This window comes from Vigna unguiculata, chromosome 3 (genome assembly GCF_037176805.1).
Source record: "Vigna unguiculata cultivar grain cowpea cultivar isolate G323 ecotype 2 chromosome 3, ASM3717680v1, whole genome shotgun sequence".
NCBI classification, from domain to species: Eukaryota; Viridiplantae; Streptophyta; class Magnoliopsida; order Fabales; family Fabaceae; genus Vigna; species Vigna unguiculata.
Window position 1 is genome coordinate 11,296,721 of NC_140794.1, and position 22,134 is coordinate 11,318,854.

Sequence of the window (22,134 nt, forward strand, 5' to 3'; positions counted from 1 at the left end):
CGTTGGGATTTAGAGGTCTCTGTTAAAGAAACCAGTCTCACACAGTTGCTCTATTGTAGGTTTCTCTTTCTTTGTTCTTCATATTTGAGAGAATTATTGTTTTGAAGTATGGGCTAATTGTAGGCCCTTATGTATGATTTTGATTTGACTCTCTTATAGCCATATTTAATCTTAGTGGAACTCTGAGACGGAAGATCATAATGACATAGGGGAGCCACAACTCCCCCATTATTTTTTTAATTATATATATATATATTTAAAATTAGATTTATATATTACTATATTATTTATATTCAGTTTTAGAATTTTTTTATCTTTTTATTTATATATATTATTTATTTATATATCTTTATTGTTTAAAAAGTAAAAATAAAATAAAACTAAATTTGATGGATAATAATTAATAAAAGAGATGAAAGTTTTGTCTCTGGTCATAATATTCTTTCTGAGTAAGTTATTAAGAAAATGCGAGAGTAGAAAAAAGGATAAAGCGATAAATCGTATGAAATAGAGAATGCATTATGACGCTATCTCTCTTGAATCAAGATGAATATTTTATGATTTATGTATCTTAGATGTCTGATTCTTCTAATGTTTCTTCCAAATTAAGTTTTTCCCAAATTAATGAAACTAATTATGATTTTAGAGATTTTTTTGATGAAATTGACATTAATCTTAATTATATTTTTTTTCCTCAAATTAGTATAATCCTAAATTATGAAATCTAGAGATTTTTTACTTTCCGTTGCATAATGAATGAATTGAATAACCTTGAATTTGGAATAGAAATTACAATACTCATGTTCCATGAATTCAATGAATTAGAAATATTAGAATTTTGGAAGTGTATACGTAAATTACTGTGTGAAAATACTTTTAAGTATAAGAAATGAAATTTTTTTATATTTAATTATAAAAAATAATTTATATATTAAATAATCTAATTTGACACCCCTAAATTTGTAATTCAAGTTTCGTCAGTGGTGGAACTTAATTGTGGTACGATCCTGTCCAGGAAAGAATATAGCCAATTATGAATTTGATTCCTCAAGAGACACAAATAGAAATAAATCATAGAAGAACACGAAATTAAGCAAAGATGAAGATGCTACAATCTAGCAAATTGATAAGTCAATGAAAATTCGCCATAAATATTGTGATTTTTTATAAGAACCAAAGTTGGAGATGCCATAATCTAACAAATTGATAAGTCAAGAAAAATTCACTACAAAAAATTCAATCTTTGATAAGAACGAGATTTCTAATCCAAGAACCAAGAGAATCCCCTTTCAATGAAAAACCAATTTTTCTATAATGACCATCCAAGGTGTCTACATATGTATTTGATGCACCTATAAATAGGCACAAATGTTTAAGCCACCTAAGAAACCGTAAAAGGAAGCCCAAAGACATCAGACCCAAAAATAACTTGAAAATTTAAAAACAAAAATGAATTGTTTAAAAATTTAAAAGAAAATTAAAAATAATTTTAATTGCCTAAAACTATTTATAGTTATGCTCCAAGCCATGATTTTCATGTCTTTTGAATTCCAATCTTCATGGAGCATCATGAGCCTCGAAGAGATTTGTTCTTCCAAGTGTTTGCTCCTTGACCTTGTCATAGGTCCTTTGAATTTCCATGAATCTTCCTCAAGTTCTTCTTTTATAGGATCAAGGGATAATCCTATATCAAATTGACTAACTTATGTCAGTAAGCTTTTACTTCTTATATTGAGAGAGCTTTTCCACATTAAAAATACCAATGTTCTCTTTTGTTATTATTGTCATTTTCTATTTTTGATACCCCTCATAGATTCTTGCAAGTTTTGAGAAATTATTTTTGTTGCATACTTTGGTATTTTTAGTTATTATGTTGTTGTTTCCCAACAAAGTGACATCAGAGCTCTTGGTTCAGAGTTATATTTACTTACTTAAATGATGGAGGAAAATACAAATATGGTTGCTTTAAACATAAATTATCCTTTATGAAAGGGTAAGATGAAAAATTTGTTTATAAAGAAATTGCATCTTCTTGTTTTTGCTACACAAAAGTTGAATTTTATGCTGATGAAGAATGAAACTTTAAGCACCAATGGGTGTCTGGATTTATTTGATAATATGTAGAAGACAATGTTTATAATCGCATTGCTAACGAGATATATACTTCTAAGTTAGGCAATAATAAATTTTATACATTGAATTGCTAGATGAATTTGAGGTATAAGGAGAGTTCTTCCATTTCATGTCACTTAAATGAGTTTCAAGGGCTCCTAAATCATTTGTCAGGAAGGCGTATCCACTTTGTTGATGAAGTTTTGAAATTATGAATACTTTACTAGAGTCTTGGGAGATATTTGATCGTAATGACTTTGTGCTTTTGGATTGACTCTCTTGTACTCATATTTAATCGTAATAACTTTGGTTATTGACTTATGCCCCTAAATATTTACTTCTCATATTGAAAGGCTTTTTTTTTTCATATTGAAAAAGTTTTTTTTTTTATATTGAAAATATTGATGTTCTCTTTTATGATTATTACTTAATACTTTTGGTTGTTATATTGTTGTTCGCCATCAATAACTAATATAAAAACATATAAAATCCTTATTTTATTTTAGAATAAAGTATTATTATTATTATTATTTAAAACATATGTTATATGTGTTCATTTTTTATAATAACAAAAATAATAATAATTTTATTATTATTATAATTAGGATTAAATATATTTTTGGTTCCTTAACTTGAAGTAAAAATTGGAATTAGTCCGTCTTTGAAACTTTGTCCCAATTTAGTCCCCCAACTTTAGAAAATTTAGTCATTTTAACCAAATTTTGTTAAGTTTATCTAAGGTTTCAAACATATTTCATGATAGCATTTGTGTTGTTTACACAGTTTGATACTTGTTCTCTTCAACGTTAGCTAAGAAACTATCATGAAACGCATTTGGAACGTCAAATAAACTTAACAAAATTTGGTTAAAATGACCAAATTCATGTAGTTCTAAAGTTAAGCGACTAAATTGGGTTAAAGTTTTGAAGAAGAATTAATTTCAATTTTCACTGAAAGTTAAGGGACAAAAATTATATTTAACCCTTATAATTATAAAAGTAAATTTAAATAAATTTTACAGTTTTACTATATGTAATGTTTATTCTTTTTGTAGATATTTTTTTATTATAATAGTTATTCTTTTTGTAGATAATTTTTTTATTATAAAAGTTATTTTAGTTTTAAAAAAAGTTATAAAAATGTCAAATTGAAAGAAAGAGTTAAATTTGAAAAATAATACGGAGAAAATCTTTTTATATAATAGTATGAATTATTATTATTATAAGACTTGTAAATAAAAGGAGGTATTCTTTCTATTTTCTTACTAGCGTAAACACAGGCACTATCGCGCATGTGTGTACGCATTTTTTAAATATGCATGATATTATATTAGTAATAGATGATATTGTAATGTTATTAAGTTAATAAACAAAATAAAATTATATTTATCAAAAATAAAATGAAATGTATGGGGAAAATATGAGAAAATAATTGTTGATAAATAGGAAAAAGAAAAGAAAGAGATAAGTAAATAGTTTTATAAAAATTTGTAAAAGTAACCGTTAGTTTTTAAAAATTTAATAAATAATTACATTGTAAAGGTAAATTAGAATTATGAGATGTGGACCCAAAAGAGGGAATCCTCTTTATATATAATTATTGATATTATAGAGTGTAGTTATATATGTAAGATTTCTATTAAGCTTAGTTTATGAAGAGTTTAGGAGAGTATTTTTATGATTTTTGGCAATTAAAATTTTGAAATGGACACAAAAGTGTATATTTATAAAATAAAACTTATTTTACCATTTAAATATGTAGCTAGTAAAAACAGTTAAACAATCTAAGAATGATTGAAGAAAAAATGGCATTCTAAAATCTCATATCTCATCACAGAATATATGAATTTTTTGCAATGACAAAAGGACAAAAAGCATTTAAAAGCAAAGGAACAAAATGAGTGGTGCTTAGTAAAATCTATCGTCTACTCTATTCTACAATACATTTTTCTATTAGAATCTGTGCTTCTGTCAATGGTGAATAATTTTTTGACAACAACTATACAAAATAAATGATCTTGATTCTAAATGAACTTCTGTAACTTTAAATTAAATAACATTTTTTTAAGTTTAGTTTACAGAGTATAATCAAAGTTAAAGGAATAAGAGACTGTAAATGTTGAAATAAACAAATTATATATTAAAAATAATGAAATAAATAATAAAGAGAGAGTAGAATAAAGTTAAATAATATATAAATGAAAGATTACAATAAATTTAAAGTAAAATCATATTTTCAAATTTTATATCTATAACTATATTTAAATATATGGTGTCCTTTTTTTGTTTTTCCAATTTTTATTTATTTATTTGTAATAAATAAATAAATAATTTAAACTTTTTCGTTATTATATTTGTAGTAAATCTTCATTTTTATTATTTTTACATCAAGAAAATGTTAAATTAATAAAATAATTTTACTAATAAAAAAAATCATTAATAAAATATAATTTATTAAAGATAAATTTTAGAATTTCAATTATTAACCAGAATATATATACATAATGAATTCATTCATTGATAATTTATATCCGTCAAATAGATGTTAAAGTTTTTTTTTTTGAATTTTAATTATGTGATGATAAAATTTGTTAATAAATTTATCACTGATTGAATTTTCAAAAAATCGGTCAATAATTGATTTTTTTTAAATTCATTGAAAATCAATTTAAAAATCTGTAAATAATTTAAATATTTTAAATTTATCGATTAATATATTTCATTTAAATCTTTCTGTAAAAAGTTATAAACTATTATATATATATATATATATATATATATATATATATATATATATATATATATATATATATGTATATATATATATATTTTTTTTTTTTTTTCATTTTTCCAATTTACCTGTAGTTATGCAGTGTAGATCAAATTGTAACATTTATACATATATTGCGTTTCTTCTCCAATAAATCTTAAGTATTGAGAAACATCTAAGTATGAAGTTCTTTAGGAAGAATCTTGTATTGCCTTTGTCAGAAAGTGCCCCTTTAGGTTACTTCATTCATCATCCTTCTTCTGTAATCTTCAAAAATATAATTTTTATTATTCCCTTAACTTTTCAAATATCTTGAGAATCCTCAATGTTTCATATTAACATTGAAATTTTAAGTTTAGAGGTTTCAAAAATGGTTTGTCAAAGTTTGAAATATGCAATTTTAGAAATAGGTTAGTGATTGAGAGAAGTGAAATGAGAGAAAAGTAGCTTCTAAGAAAAGCAAGAAATAAAAGAAATAAAAAGATGTGTAAACAAACAGGAAATGAATGATTTGATGCTGGGGTGGTCCATATCATACAAAATTTCTACGCACTAACAAAGCATCAAACTACTTTCATACATCAAAGGAAATCGTTTAAGTTTTTCACAAAGGATTTTTGAAGAAGAATGAAATAAAAATTATTATTTTTTATAAATTAAAATTAGTTTATGTTGTAAAAATTTCTCATTATTTATTCAAAACTTAATTTTGGCTTATGAAAAAAATAAATTTTTGTTTTAAAATCTTTGTAGAGCTTATTAGACCGTTTCGAACTGTGGCGGAGCCACGATGGGAGCAAGGAGGGCCACCACCCCCAAACTTTTTTAATTTTTTTAAAATTATATACATTTTAAAATATTAAAATTATATATTTTTTTAATTTTTTTAAATTATGTATATTCTTAAATTTTTTAAAATTATAATTATCATTTAAATTAGATAATAGTACACTAAAAATTAATAAAAATTAAATTAGATATTTTTTTTATTTCTTTGATAAAGGATAATATTTAATGTTAATAAATAGTACAATATAAAATTGAATATAATAAAATAAAATTGTTAAGATAATTTTTATTTTTTCTTCACATTTTTTTTAAATTTTTTTTATGTGTTGTACTCATCTCTCATCCTGATTTCTTTTGTTATTGAATAAAAAAAAAGTTAACCAGAAACTCATTATTTTTATCCTCATTTTTTTCATATCTTCTCTCATTCTTAAAATAAAGTATCTTGTCTCACTTGGTAGTGCAATAATTGTTTAATATTTAGCCCTGCTTTTTTTTTTTCTCATTACACTTTTGTATATTCATTTTTTATGAATATAGAAGAGTAAGTAATGTATTATGTAATTTTTTATAGAAATTTTTAATTGTAACTCGATTATCATACTTTTTATTTAGTAATTATGTCTCTCAATTTTTGATTATATTATAATAATAAATAAAATTGTCTTAAACTTGTTTTATAAATAGGTATATTGATAAAAAATAAAAGAATAAATTCATTTTTTAAAAATGATAAAAAAGAAGGGAAGATGAGAACAAGACAATAAGGTTGCTCATCGCATAAGTATAACAATGATGAAATTTTGTAATGACTTTTGAATTGATATGTGCACATTAGTAAAATGGAAAATGAATATTTTACATATAATATAATTATTTACATTGATCAATAAATAGCTGAAAAATTTAGTTATGATTAAATTACTTGATAAGTTCAAAAATATAAAAAAACAAATGACAATTATTTAGATATGTATATTTTTATTATAATTATAACTATATTAAATTATGTATTAATTTTAAAATGAATGAGTGAAAAAAATATTAAATATATAAATTTTAAATATATTATTTTAACTTTTCCCATAAATCTTATTCGAGATCAACTGGTTATGAATAATATTGTGCGCATGGTGAAAATTGAAAGTGGCCTGAAAACCAAACACCTGATAAAGAAATTAGTATGAATAAAAGCGTTGGCGTAATCAACGTTAAGCATTGTAAGCATCGTAAAGGATAGAGAGCTCACAAGTGTCTTACAAAATTCCTTATGATCAGTTTCATTTATTAATACAAAAAATATACTATTCTAATATGAGTTTTATAAATATACGTTGCTTAAAATTATTCTTTTATATAAATAACTCTTTTCAATTTTAAAGAAACTTATATTCATGAAATATATATTCAAATATGTTCTTGGTTATAAAAGAGATTATGATAAAAGATTCTAACTAAAGATGTTACAAATTAGATTTAAGTAAAATCAATAGTTTGAGATCTGATCTAATCCTTAAGTTTTAATTTTTTTCTTCTATAAAATAGGAATGACAATGGAATTAGGACGAGTTTTGTTATCTCGTACCTATCTCTAGAGAATAAATTTATCCCATTCATCCATGTATTCAAATTAATCTGGTATCAAATTTTTGTCTCATCTCCATCAAGGTAACAAGTATATACTTGTACTCGTATTCGCCTTTTTACGATTTCAAATATCAATTAATTAATTTTTATAAAAATAATAAAAAATTACGGTAAAGAAAATATAATAATATCAAATATTTAATATTAGAAGGAAGATTGTTTCTTCAATATCAAATATTTAAGAAATTATAATTGTATACATTTCATATTAAAATATCAGATAAAATTTCAAGAGAACTAAAACATTTATTAAATTTGCAACAGTTAAGGAAACCTAGTTGATAATATTTAAAATATTTTTAAGAAAATATAAAAGGAAAACAAATATTCAAATTAAAAAATATTTTCAATATATGTTTATTTCAATTTTTAAATTTTAATTAAATCTTTTTTCTATACACTAATAAAAGTTATAATACATCACTTAATAAAAATCACACAAAGAATAAGATTAAACTAATAATATAAGAATTTTAACTTAGATCTTTCACTCTTCAATATATGTTGGATAAAGATAAAAAAGATTCGTGCCAATTACATTAAATAATTATATTATAGTAAATAAAATTTATTATACAATTATAGTAATAAAATTACACGTATGATAATGAGTTAGAAAATAAAAATAATTATATAAAAAATATCAAAATAGTATTCTACATGATAAAAAGGAACAACAAATAAAAATATTAAAAAAAATATCAAATGTGTGTTTTAGAAACAATTTGAGAGACTATTGAATGAAATCGCACAAAAAAATGAAATAAATGTATAATAAAGGGTATGATAAGATGAAAATACCTTAGAGATTTAAAAAAAAATTCAAATATCAACTTAGCCTATGGTTAAGAAATAACGAAAATTATTTTAGCAAAACAAAAGAGTTTTTCAAAAGAAACAAAAATTAATAATAATATAATAACATATTATGAGTATTTTAATAATTTAAAGGTTTAATTACTCGGATGATATCCACTTTAGTACAGGTGTGTCAATCTGGTACCCGCTTTTAAAAAAGTGTCAATTGCATCCCAACTTTTGAAAAAGTGTTTCAATTAGGTCCCTTTCAGACGGAGTTGACTAACGTCGTTAGTCAACGTGCCATGTGTCAGTCTGTGTATTTTTTTTTTAAATTTTTTTTTTAAATTTTTTGAAAATAAAAATAAAAATGCCATGTGTCAGGTCCCTGTGTGTGACACGTGGCATTGTCAGTGGCACGTGGCATTGTAATGTCACGTGTCAGTGTCACTATCAGGTGTCATTGTGTTGATTTCGATTTAGTCCCTATATATGTCTTTTTGTTTCAATTTGGTACCCACTCATATATATCTGATTCAATTTGGTCCCAATTTTTTTAATAAGTAAAATATTTTTGTAATCCATTTTTTTAAGATTAAAACTAATTAAGTATAAATATTTTTACAAAATTAAGTACTAATATTTATATTGTTTCTCTCAATTTTAGACCAAATTTATTATTTGTATAAAATGTTTTACTAATATTTTTTATTAAAAATGATTTTTTAACATATTACTTTATTAATTACTTTTTTATTAAGTACTCATGTTTTGTTAATTATTATTTTTTAACCCAAAATAGAACAATATTGTCTCTTACTAATTTTAAACAAAAATTTCTATTTGTCTGAATGTTATACTAATTTTTTTTATTAAAAATGAATTAATAAAATGACTTTTACCACTAAATTTTAATATAAATATCAAATACTTAATTTTTGTAAAATTTTTATACTTAATTACTTTTAATTTTCTAAAAAATAGATTTTAATTATTAAAAAAAATTAGGTCAAGATTAAATCAAATACACATAAGTAGGTACTAAATTAAAACAAAAAGACATATATGGGTACTAAATCGAAATCAACACAATGACATCTGATAATGACACTGACACGTGGCATTGCAATGCCACGTGTCACACATAAGGACCTGACACGTAGCATTTTTATTTTTATTTTTTTTCAAAAAACTAAAAAGAAATAAAAAATAATCAAAAAAAAAACCACAGTTCGACACATGGCACGTTGACTAACGACGTTAGTCAACTCTGTTTGAAAGGGACCTAATTGAAGCACTTTTTCAAAAGTTGAGATGTAATTGACACTTTTTTAAAAGCGGGTACCAGATTGACACACTTGTATCAAAGGGAGTATCATCTGAGTAATTAAACCTAATTTAAATGAGACATGAATATGGCGGAAATGAGTAATATGGTGGGTATGAGGACGAGGACGGGGCGGATATGTATATCCCCATATTCAATTGAAAAAATCGGGTATTCTCCGTACCCAATCAATACAGAGATTTCCTATCAAAACGGAAACAGGTTCGGACAATATTCACGGAACGAGTTAATTGTCATCCCTACTAAAAGTAATGGTATATCAATCACACATGTCTCAAAATTATTTTTCAAAAGATAAGAACTTGTACAAGATAATATGAAATATTCACATTAAATTAATTATTCGCATATGGTCCATTTAGTTAATCAATTTTGTGGGATTACTTATGTCAAAACTCATGCAACAATTATAAAAATTGATTAACTAAATTGATTATATTTATGAAAATAATTAATTTAACGTGCATATTTCATATTATCTTCCATATTTGGGAAACTGTCAACATTCTCCTACTTGGTCTATTTATCTCATTATCAATCAATATAAAAAACTAAATACAAGGATCAGTCCTCCAAAAATGAGTATTGTCTCCAATGTATCACAATATATCAAGTTTCTTATCATAGACTCTTAACTATAATCAATAAATCAAATGTTTATTTTGGGTCAAACGAAATTTCTTAAAAAAAAAGAATATGTGCACAATAAAATGAAAAAAAAAATGAATAAGAGTTTTATCAAAATAAATTAATTATTGTCACAACATGGAACCAAGTCCCATTTGTGCTAAATGATTCTTAAAATTCTCTTTAATGATGTCTTTAGTCAAAAAATTGACAATCATCAACTGAGTGCTTACGTGTTCAATAACCACCTAACACGTTTTCTTATTGCTAGATATTTACTATCAATATGCTTACTTTAAAATCGAGTTATCTTATTCTTAGTCATAAATACCACGACAGAATTATCATAATATAACTATAAACATTGAACTATTATTCTTAGCTAATAGAAACATGCATTAACTATAAAAAGTGTAATAATATAACTATAAACATCGACCAATTATTCTTAGCCAATAGAAACCTGCATTAACTATAAAAAGTGTAATTTGTAATTTAACGGTAAACACCATCACATCCTTTACAAAAATTAACAACTCTCCAATTTCAATCAAGTAAAATCATATTTAATTATAAATTGAGTTAAAAATAAATTAATTTAATCTAGCTCATTTTTTATAATCTAAAAACTCAATCCATAAAGATTAATAAACTTAAAAATATTTTATTCTTCCTTTTCTTTTTATATATAACTTTTGTATTACCATAATTAAAATCAATTAACTCAACTCATTTTTTATAACAATATAATTAAATAATTTGTCTATTTCTATTAGTCATAATTTGACAACTTACCTAATTTAATATTTAAACTATTCAAATATTATTGAATAATATTTTAATATTTTAAAAAATAAATTTATTAATATACAAAATTAAATATAGTAAATGATTATAATAAAAAAATAATAAAAAATAATAAATGATTGATATTGAAAATTATATACTAATTCACTTTTAAATCAATTCGAAATTGTTTAATCTACAAATTAAGTGTATTAATTTAATTTTATCATTATTTAAAAAAACTGTATTTTTTCCAACCCGACTCGAGTTGGTTTACAAGTTCAAAATCATTCTGACATTTCTGTATAGTTGGACGGTTTTTAAGGTGCCTTAGGGTGACATCCTTCATAATGGCTGAAAGAAGTCTAGCATTTTGAACGAGTAAAGAAACCACAACTATTCAAGATTTCAGATTGGGATTCTAATCAACCTTTGGTTTTCAAAGTCTACAGCTGCCGCTGCTACACTAAATCAAGGTACCATGAAAACGGAATAAATAAAGTGTGCCGAGGGCGTTAGCAGTTTTACATGTGAATGCAAATCTCCAATCTAAGAGCAAACACTAGCAATAGAAAATCACAGTTGTGAACTAATTAATTTTATGCAAAAAATTCGATATCGTTATTCAAGCAGCCGTGTTCGGACTCCAAAAGTGCTACAAATCAAGAGCCTTCTAGAAAAAAATGGCTTTCAACATTAGATACAAAGTAACCTTGTATTCATGCAATTATGTGATGATTAATGGGAAGAAACAAAAGCAACCACGCTTTAAATATCTCACTTCTTGACTTCTTCGTACTCCGCCTCGGGAGCCTGGTCACCACCCTGTGAACCTCCGGTGGAGGAGGAACCACCACTGGAACCACCTGACATGTGCTGTCCAATCTTGGAGACAGCTTTGTTCGCTGCATCAAGCTTTGCCTTAATTTCATCGGCATTTTCCCCTGCCATTGCCGTTCTCAAATCTGATACTGCATCTTCAATCTCTTTGGCCACTTCACTTGGAATCTTCTCTCTATATTCACCTAAACTCTTCTCAATGCTGTAGATGGTTGTATCTGCACTGTTTCTAATGTCAATGAGAGCCTTCCTTTCTTGGTCCTTCTGAGCATGCAACTCTGCTTCCTTGACCATCTTATCGATCTCATCTTCTGAGAGTCCTCCAGATGATCGGATGGTGATTTGCTGTTCTTTCCCAGTGGATTTGTCTTTGGCAGAGACGGTAACAATCCCGTTGGCGTCAATGTCAAATGTGACTTCAATCTGAGGCATACCTCTTGGGGCTGGAGGAATGCCAACAAGCTCAAATTCTCCGAGCGATTTGTTGTCTGAAGCCATTTCTCGCTCACCTTGTAGAACTTTGATACCAACCTGAGTCTGATTGTCAGCTGCTGTTGAAAACACCTAAAACAATAATCGCATACGTCATAAGTAGACAAATCAAATAGCAACAAAATCAAATAGCTCAACATCTAAAATTACTAAATTGGGTAAAATAAGTTTAGTATTTAAGCTCTTTAATTTGCAAATCTTTACTTAAGCCCTTTAATTACGCATATAATTGCCTGATTTCAATGTTAAATACGAAAGACTGACCAAGGGGACTGGAAAGTAGAAAACAGTAGTCTAAGACAATGTTTAAGGATTACCTGGCTTTTTTTCGTCGGAATTGTGGTGTTACGGTTGATCAACCTGGTAAATATACCACCCAAAGTCTCAATACCCAGAGAAAGTGGAGTCACATCGAGGAGTAATAGTTCTTTAACATCTCCGCGTAAGATACCACCTTGAATAGCCGCTCCCATGGCAACTGCCTCATCAGGATTCACTCCTTTGCTAGGACTCTTTCCAAAGATATTTGAAACCACCTCCTGGACTTTAGGCACACGGGTCATCCCTCCAACAAGAAGAACCTCATCAACATCCTTGATAGATACGTTAGCATCCTTCAAGCAGCTCTTACACGGTGCCTTTGTCCTTTCAATCAAGTGGTTTACTAAAGCCTCAAACTTAGATCTAGTCAGTGTGATATTCAAATGCTTTGCACCAGATGCATCGGCAGTGATGAAAGGAAGATTGATTTCTGTTTGAGATGTTGAAGAAAGTTCTATTTTTGCTTTCTCAGCAGCTTCCCGAAGCCTCTGCAAGGCAAGCCTGTCCTTTGAAAGGTCAATACTCTCAGATTTTTTGAATTCGTTCACTAGAAAGTCCAATAAAGCATTATCAAAATCCTCTCCTCCCAAGAAGGTGTCACCATTTGTTGCTTTCACCTGGACACAAAAAATGTTATCAATAAGAATTTTCTAAAATTGTTCCTAATGGCAGGTTAAGAAAGGCACAGAATAACAAGTTTTAATACCTCAAAAACACCATTAGAAATCTCTAAGATGGACACATCAAAAGTTCCACCTCCAAGATCAAAAACTGCAATGAGACCCTCCTTGTTGTTCATCCCATATGAAAGTGCAGCAGCAGTGGGCTCGTTGATGATTCTCTGGACATCAAGACCAGCAATTCTTCCAGCATCTTTTGTTGCCTGCCTTTGGGCATCATTGAAGTAAGCTGGTACAGTAATTACAGCTTTTGAAACTGACTTCCCAAGATATGATTCAGCAGTTTCCTTCATCTTGGTGAGAACAAAAGCACCAATTTGGCTGGGAGAGTACTGCTGACCATTGGCTTCAACCCAAGCATCTCCATTGGGTGCCTTAACAATCTTGAATGGTACCATCTTCATCTCCTTCTGAGTTTGAGGATCATCAAACCGCCTACCAATCATTCGCTTGGTTCCAAAAAGAGTGTTTGTAGGGTTAGTCACAGCCTGACGCTTGGCAGGTGTACCAACAAGAAGCTCCCCTTTCTGGTTAAAGGCAACCACTGATGGTGTTGTTCGAGCTCCTTCAGAATTCTCAATGACTTTAGGATTCTGAAAATGTCATAACTGTTAGCTCGCACAGGCATTACCACTGAAAACATGTCAAAACAAATTAAGAGAGAAAACCTTACCTTTCCCTCCATAACAGCAACACATGAATTGGTAGTACCCAGATCAATTCCAATGACATCATTACCAGCAGGCTTTGAACTGCGGTGAGGATGAAGTTTTAAAATGAATAAAGTCGAGACATGTACAATATCTGTCTCTATATATAAGTATGAAAACTAAAAAAACAGAACGACAAACTGCACCTGAATGGTCGATACAAACTAGCCCACTTGTGACCTACATACGATGTCTTCGTGCCACTCGTCAACTGTGCACAAACATACGACAGAAATTAAAATTACCTTCTGAATAATGTTCACCATGTGTATCATTAACACAAGTCCAACCATCATTATTCTACAAATGACGACATAATATCAACTATCGTTCATAAGTTTACTGTGTAGGTTTTAAATATACAAGCAGTTCTAAATTTGTCAATTATGGTTTAAAAAAATATAGATACAACAACGCAACAGCATCCATAAGGGATAAAGCAACAATGAAGTCAGTACCACAGAAAAACACAGAAAATCTAGCAAAATTTCGAGCCAATACATAAGGCAACAATATCAAAGTAAAATCTGCTTCTAGCTTCTATAAAAATGGAATATCACGCAAGTCGGGTTCTCAAAACCTTTACAAAACCGTTAATTTCCAAGATCTAGCAATACGTAACATAGAAGAGTTAAATTTTCATCTTTTATTTCACACAAGCAGAATATAAGGAAGCTCGTCTGAAAGATCTTAAGAATCAATCAGTAAAAAATATAAACAAGACCTAGAGTTTCTAAGCAGCTAAGTGAAGAATAAAATAAGCCAGAGACTGAGTTGCTACATTTGTAACACAATTCAGCATACATCACAGAAAAATGAGAAGTGAAATTAATCGCGTAGAAAGAGTGAACTTGGAGATGCTAAAAAGGCAGCCGCGATGTACCGATCGAAAGGCGGAAATAGAGGAAGTGGGAAAGTCTCGGCGGCGGAGAGAACGGAGCAAGGCGGTGGCGGCGGCCATGGCAAATTAGAAAGAAAGAAACAAGGGATGAGGAATTGGGGGTTAGAGAGGGGAGGGTTTGGCTTTAAATTAGGGTTTAGGGTTTTGTGCTGACGAAAGTAGTGTGGTCATAACGAGAGGTGGAAATGGGGGCATCGTATACGTATATACATTTCGTGTACTTCAAGATATACAAAAGTGATTTTTTTTTTTACATGTATACATATTTTTTTTTACATGTGAATATAAATTTAGGGAATTAACCCAACACGTATTTGTAATACATTTTCTCGATTTTTAATTATTTATTACGGTCTATTACTTAATATTTATAAAATGATGAGTAAGTTCATTTCTTAATTTAATAAATTTCAAATACAAATAGATAACCATGTTGCTTGTATTTCTTAAATTTCGTTAAATGTCGTGAAATTACTTTTTATAATTTTAATTTTAATATGAAAAAACCTAGTCTGAAGTAAAATAATACTGAAATATATAAACAATTTCTTCATAAGAGTTTAATAATAAAATTAGAATAGATTTCATTTCATTAACTTGAAAGCTTCTTATCTAAAAACTATTATTAAAATAATTAAATTCTATTTAGAAAAATAGTGTAATCTAAAAACCTTTTAATTAACTTTATATGGTATATTTCATTTCATTACATTTGCTAATAAATTATAAATGTTATGCAGTCAAAATTCTTTTTATTAATTGAATCTGGCAGATAGATTTTTTTTTGTTGTAATTATTGGAATTTATTTTTGGTTTAAAAAATATTAAAGTGGTGCCAATGCTTTGTATATGGGTTGGATTCATGTCTCATTGGTGTTGAATCGTCTTAGTAAATCTATCGATAGATCTAATAAGTGGTATCAGAGTCGATGGTTAAAACCGGTTCAGACGAGTGCAATATGGTCCTTGTATCGAAAGTCTTCCTGCCAAAGGTTTCAGGTAAGCATGTCCCGTTAAGAAGAACAATGGTACAAAAGATACAGTAAAAGAGTACTCGTGTTGGTAAAGCTTTCGCTGGAGGGAGAGTGTACCAATGTGGTAGAAGAGACTCACCCTTGAACGAGAAATTGTTAAAAATCCAAATGTGAGTCTAAGTCACCGATTGAGTAAAAAATGAGAAAGTTGAGCATTATATAAGGATAAATACCCATAAACTTATTATCTTAAGGTTTTGGGTTGAAAGTAATATAAATGGTTTATTGCACCCTAAAAGAAATTTTTGTTGTGTTTTATATGCATAAGCTAAGATAGTGAATATACTAAGATGGGTTGAAACAAAACGTTCTATCAAATAATAACCTTTAGAACGAAGACCTTAATAGGATATATAATTTTCACTCTCACTCAGTAATAGAAACATATTCAACCATATTAAACTTTTGTTTTCAAAGTTTTGGTATTGCAGATAAAGCCAGTTCGTGAATGAAAAATTATTCTGGTTCCCTCTGTGACAAACCCAACATTACAAGGGAAGGTTCTGAGCAATGAGTATTTCTTCCTGCACCCCATTAATTTTCTGAATTATACAATCCAGACGTGAAAAATTACTTTGAAATTGTGTAACCAAAGAAACATTACTTTTCTTAAAAAAAAAAACTTAGATCGTACAGTCTGAAAGTCATTATTATGTAATCCAAAAGCTAAATGACTTTCAAATTATGAAGTCTAAACTATTTTTTTCATAACCCTCTTCAATTTTTAGAAATAATTTTTCACTTCCAAATTACACAATCCAACGAAGTTATTTTTAACCTTCAAAAAGTCAAAAACAGAAAACTTTTTACATGGAAGAAGTTATGGCGGTCCAGTAAGAAGCTGCTGCCCAAATATGGCTAAAGAGGGAAAATGATAAAATTTGCAATATTAATCAGAAACTTCAGCTAAATGCTGTGAAGTTGATATCTGGTGGTCGAAGAAACAATGCCAGCAGCAGTATTGGAATCTCAGACTAACAAGAAATTGTCAGGAATTTTTCTTTCTAATTGGCTGAACTTGAATATCATCATCTACAGTTTTTGTCCTAGAATAGAATGCTTCCATGCTCTACATTCTTTTCTCTCAGTCTCGCCATATGCAGCAACAATGTCAGAAAAGTCTATGAACCTGTTCTGATACCATTTGGAGAATGCAAGTGCCATTACCTCACCATTTTCTTCATGAATAAATCCCCTTAATCAAATGATTATCTTTGCATGCAATTTCAGGAACAGAAAGCTTGTATACACTGTCACAAGTGTTACAAAAGATTAAGCCAACATTTGAAATTCAAACCCATGAATGATCAAGATGAATTCCCTGTAATCCATTGGTTGTACTCATCCATCCTTATCATGAAGGAGCTGGAACTTGGGGAACCACCTCCGCCATACGCCTTCAGGTTCCAAGAGTAGAAAACTCGTTAATGTATGACAAAGTGTTTAACTATAAAAAGGTAAGACAGAAATGTGTGAAACAAAGAAGACACACCTTTGCAACCTCAGAGGTATCAGTGGCAGTATCAGTGCTACGCAAACACATTTTGAGATTATTCCTTTGCATGAATATCACAGCCCCTATTGGCCTGTCAATGATGAATAAAACCTAATTGATAAGATTATATAATTCCAATGTTTTTTGGAATTTTTACTTAACCACTTGTACATATAATTACTATTTGAATCCCCATGCTAAGAAAATATTTCAATAGTTAGAGTGACGCCTTAAACTAAACTTTTCTTTCTCTCAGAAAACCACATGGAAGATCATTCTACTACAAGATAATAACATAAAATTAAACATAGATTTGATAAACCTTTCTCTTCAATAAATTACCTCACCTAAGACCACTAGCAGCACTTTTTACACTAAGAAGCTTGCCAATTTCATCACTTAAGTTGGAATTCTCATCTGCCCGAACTCCCTACACAGCAATCATGGCAACAAAACCTGATTATAAATCTCAGCTGCCAAACTGGGGTGGGGGTTACCACATCAAATGTTGCCATTATAATCAATTAATTGGAAAGTACTAGTTATAAATTGAGCATTAAAAAGAAAAGAGACAAAGTTCACCGCACAAATTTGACTTTCATTCATAATTAACTAAGTTTAAAACAACAGAAACTTAAAGAAATAAAAATTTTGGCATTTTAGTAACAGAAACTAAGATGATCGTATACCGAAATATTACCAGGCACTCTCCATAAAATCCTCTACCCAGTCGAACCCTGAACACCTTTTCCAGCAATTTGCTTGCAGCATTTTGACGAGCTGAACGATATGAATATCCTTTAGCAATTAAATCTTCAGCACTTAATTCCAGCAACTGCAATGAGGATTTTTCCAAAGAACAGAACAAATTCAGCAAAGGCAGGATAACTAAAGAGAAATTGACAATAACTTACACGAAGAATGGTAAAGATTCTTTTACTTTTTGAAATATTACACAACAAGGCTTATAAAGCAAGGAAGCAACATAGTAGATGGTGCTACGACACCTGATATCAGTGTATGGCACTGTAACAAGTGTAATAGAAAATTCTGAATTTGTATTAGTCATATCAAGCTCACTTGAGACAATCAATTAACTTATCAAAATGTATTTTTCCATTTCCAAGGTTGACAGAAAACATGGAAATGCATGTTTGACAATCTGTATCATACAGAATAATAGTTGTAAAATTGCTATGGAAGAGATCCATTTTAATTAGCCTGGTCAAGCTATTTGACATGGCCTAAGTAAACTATATACTCTTTAGGAATAAGAATATACTATGGATTGATACACTTGTTTCTTAATCCATTTAATCTGAGTTAAACTCTAAATTTTCCATCAACAGTAACAAGAAGAAGAAAACGCAGAAACCATCTTAAAAGAAGAACAATCATGCCTGCTTATACATGTATGGATTAGAAATGCAGCTAAACCTGGACCGCCATTCACTCAGTCCAATATTAAACATCCTAATGTCAGGCAAGCTCCATCGGCGAAGATCTCCATCCTCAATATAATTAAGAATCAGCTCTACTCGGCCTTTGTCTTTTGAGTCCACCAAACATGGAGCCTGGTCCTAAAGGAAATTCAGGCATCTTTCAAATTTTCAGTCATGGTTGCAGAGATTCTGGAAACTAAAGCACATACAAGAACTTACATTTTTACTTCCATCAGGAATATTAACATCCAAATGTTTGCCAGCAAAGTACTCATAAACAGCCCTAGAGCTACTCTTCTCAAGGTTTACATTAATCATAATATTCTCAGGGAAAAAATTGGCAGGTGGAATATGTCTAAAAACTGATTTCCGATGATCAAACCCAATAATCCTAGATAGATAAAAAACAATTAAATTAATACGCAATAAAAACAAGAGAAACTACACAGAATCTTTACAATACTAGCATTAAAACAATACCAAGGGAAATTAACCTACTTGCATTTTGATTTACGGGAAAGGTCGAAGAGGAACTCCTTTGGAGGAATAAAGTCAAGTAGATAACATGTCTCAAGGCCATTAGTGCACAAATCTTCAACCCTGTTGTCACAAAGATGGAAGTTCATGAATGGATCATTCAAAAACCAAAACTTTGCAGCACCCCATCTCATGGTTTCAAGCTCGAAGTGATGTAAAGCACAGAAAGTAGAACTTCAACTGCTCCACAACAGGAAACTCAAAACCCCATTACAAAAAGAAAGGAAATTTATGGAGTGGAAGAAGAAAGGAACCTGAAAGCCAGAGGGGGAACCGCAGAGAAGGGCAATACGAGGAATGGGAGATTGTGGCGAGTGTGGAATAGGTGAGCAAAGAGGGCGGAGAATGCCCCAGAAAAGGAAGGGTAATTGTAGAGAACTATGTTGGGAACTCTGTCTTCTGAAGCTTTAGCTATGGCTTCCAACGCTGCGTCTGAACGCAGGCTCCTACTGCCTCTCCCACCCAACCCAGTAACAGAGAAAAGGAAGCTCCTCCTTCCCCCATTTCCAAACCACCATTTCATCTGAATGGTTCTTTTAGTTTCTCCTTTGAATCGTTGGAAGTTTTAACACCGTGTTTTGTTTCCTAGAGAAATTAAGGGGATTAAATTTTTTACACTGTAGCACACTGAACCTATATTATCATAGAGCATAATCAAGGTTAAATGTTTCTCGAATTTTCTATCTGGATGTTTTTTAAATTAGTCATTAAAATTTGTAAATAAATAGAATTTTTCTAAAAGTAACTTTTTATATTTTACATTTCTCATTCCTTTCGGACATCTGTTCTTACGTATAATCATCAAAAGAAAATTTAATCTTTAAATATATATGCAGTATTATATTTTAATAATAACACATAGACTACTTTATTTTATTTAATTTTACCTGATATGTTATTCAGTTGGTTTCTAACATTTTTTAAAACACTATGAGAAGAGATTGTTTGATATAATATTTGTTAATAAAATTTACAGTTTAGCATGGATTATCACAAAAACTTGGCAGGTCAATTAATATTTTCTGTCTCTTAACCTACACATTACCTTCATCTAACAATTATCTTTCCGGTTTCCAATTTTTTTTTCAAGGAAATGACATTTTAACGACCCATGTGTCTTACAACTTTTTACGACCTTCCGTGGCATGCTACATGGATTTTTTTTTTTTTGATTTTGCAAAAGTATTTTAAACTTTTTTTGCTTTTGTGAGAAATCAATCGGTAACGTGGGTACTCTGGCAAACAATGATACTAAACAAACGAGGGGCTTCTCCCTGCATCTCCAATAATCTTTCCAATAATCTTTCTTGTATTTTCAAAACCAAATTTTTTTTAATATTTGTCTATGGTAAAAATTAAGAGTTACTATCTCTTTTACCGCATTTGCACCCAAAACCATACACCCTCATCTTGCACCCCCAAAACGCACCCCAATAAAGCACTAAGAATCAGATTTCATGCACCCCCAGAAGAACCTTTGACCTAGGTGTTGTGCTGCGCGTCTCTTCTCCCACGCTCTTCTCCCACACCGCCTCCACACACTCTTCATCCCTCTTCTCCCACATTTTGTTCTTCTCCCATTCTCCCACAGAGCTTCTGCAGGCTCCTTTTCTCCTTTTTCCTTTCTTTCGTGCAACTCCGCAGACCCCATCTTTTGCTCTTCTCCGTTTTGTTTTTTTTTCACCGAAACGGATTGTGAAATCCGTTTCGCAGAAAGCTGAAACGGAATACAGAATCCGTTTCCTTTTTTTTTCACTGCAACAGATTCCGTCTCGAAGGAGGTTGAAACGAAACCTAGAATCCGTTTTGGTGTTTTTTTGCTTTTTCACCGAAACGAATGAGGTATTGGGTGTGAGAGAGATTGAGGGTAAGGGAGCCATCTGCGGCACACGAGATTTCAAAACCAGGGCTCCCACAATAAGGTTGTTGCGTTATGTAAAAGGGAAAACTTATAGATTGGTGGTTGTTGGGGCAGGTTTTAGGTGCACATGCAGTGAATTTAGGGTCGACTTGAGAGGAAGTGATTTGGGCAAGGAGGTAGAAGATGATGTAGGAATTGGTGATGCGAAAATAGAGGGGTTTCAGGATAAAAAATTGGGTGTTTGGGTTCATCATCTTTGAAGGGTTATTTTTTGTTTGTAGGTGAGGATGAAGGAAATATGAACAGGGAGGAAAAGGAGTGTACATTCTCTTCCCGTTAACTTTTAATTAATAATCTCAACAAATGATATTTCTTCATTGATTAGAAACGGTGCCTTCCAACAGGCAAGTCGTACAAGTTGACAAGATTATTCTGAAACAACGGTGTTTTTAGCTATTCAAAATTGGTTGTGACATATAATATTCAGGTTGGGAGCATCTTTGGTTTCAAAAAAAGGAAATTTTTTTTTGTGAAACGGATTACAGAATCCGTTTCACATTTTTATGAAACAGAATTCGTATTCCGTTTCACAAATATTTCAAATTTTTCGTGAAACGGAATACGAATTCTGTTTCAGAAAAATGTGAAACGGAATTCATATTCCGTTTCACAAATATTTCAAATTTTAATGAATGCACAGTAATGAGATAATGAGACGGAGAAAAAACAGGAGAAGAAATAGTATGAATGGGGTGCAAAAGAGGTGGCACGAAGTAAATGAAATTTATACCCACTTACCCACTTTTCACCTGTATATTAATGAATAATATAACAGTAAATTTTGGAGGTACATAAAAAGCCTTGGAGGTGCAGGAAGAAGCGCCCAACAAACGATGAACAAATCCAACTTAGGCATACTAACAGCAGCTTCTTCCCGCACCTCCT

The 22,134-nt window shown here is 29.7% G+C and overlaps 2 protein-coding genes across 4 annotated transcripts; both read right to left on the reverse strand.

Annotated features, from left to right (window-relative positions):
• Positions 1 to 11,445: 11,445 nt before the first annotated feature.
• Positions 11,446 to 15,004, reverse strand: LOC114178085 (heat shock 70 kDa protein, mitochondrial-like). Its single transcript, XM_028063783.2, has 6 exons — positions 14,803 to 15,004; positions 14,066 to 14,130; positions 13,883 to 13,961; positions 13,236 to 13,802; positions 12,526 to 13,146; positions 11,446 to 12,280 (listed from the first exon to the last, which is right to left on the reverse strand). Exons 1-6 carry the CDS (start codon positions 14,878 to 14,880, stop codon positions 11,654 to 11,656), a joined length of 2,037 nt encoding a protein of 678 aa, XP_027919584.1. The 5' UTR covers positions 14,881 to 15,004; the 3' UTR covers positions 11,446 to 11,653.
• A 1,709-nt stretch (positions 15,005 to 16,713) lies between these two features.
• Positions 16,714 to 19,901, reverse strand: LOC114176606 (heat shock protein). Of its 3 annotated transcripts, none has more exons than XM_028061690.2 (8): positions 19,583 to 19,899; positions 19,290 to 19,391; positions 19,011 to 19,182; positions 18,750 to 18,923; positions 18,050 to 18,184; positions 17,697 to 17,779; positions 17,347 to 17,440; positions 16,714 to 17,251 (listed from the first exon to the last, which is right to left on the reverse strand). In XM_028061690.2, exons 1-8 carry the CDS (start codon positions 19,849 to 19,851, stop codon positions 17,162 to 17,164), a joined length of 1,119 nt encoding a protein of 372 aa, XP_027917491.1. In that variant the 5' UTR covers positions 19,852 to 19,899; the 3' UTR covers positions 16,714 to 17,161. The 3 variants fall into 3 exon arrangements, 2 of the variants coding, with proteins under 2 accessions (XP_027917491.1, XP_027917490.1); XM_028061689.2 differs by having other exon boundaries at positions 18,750 to 18,929; positions 19,583 to 19,898; XR_014993564.1 differs by having other exon boundaries at positions 17,189 to 17,251; positions 17,692 to 17,779; positions 18,750 to 18,929; positions 19,583 to 19,901.
• Positions 19,902 to 22,134: the final 2,233 nt, after the last annotated feature.

What these genes read in the sequence shown, in the direction of transcription:
- LOC114178085 (XM_028063783.2), bottom strand. Translation starts at nt 14,880, where the DNA reads ATGGCCGCCGCCACCGCCTTGCTCCGTTCTCTCCGCCGCCGAGACTTT. An exon ending in CTATTTCCGCCTTTCGATCG is followed by an intron (nt 14,131 to 14,802) that starts GTACATCGCGGC and finishes GTTTGTGCACAG; the next exon opens with TTGACGAGTGGCACGAAGAC. An exon ending in TTTCTAATGGTGTTTTTGAG is followed by an intron (nt 13,147 to 13,235) that starts GTATTAAAACTT and finishes TTTTGTGTCCAG; the next exon opens with GTGAAAGCAACAAATGGTGA.
- LOC114176606 (XM_028061689.2), bottom strand. Translation starts at nt 19,851, where the DNA reads ATGAAATGGTGGTTTGGAAATGGGGGAAGGAGGAGCTTCCTTTTCTCT. An exon ending in GATTTTATGGAGAGTGCCTG is followed by an intron (nt 17,780 to 18,049) that starts GTAATATTTCGG and finishes ATTGCTGTGTAG; the next exon opens with GGAGTTCGGGCAGATGAGAA. An exon ending in AGTGCTGCTAGTGGTCTTAG is followed by an intron (nt 17,441 to 17,696) that starts GTGAGGTAATTT and finishes CATCATTGACAG; the next exon opens with GCCAATAGGGGCTGTGATAT.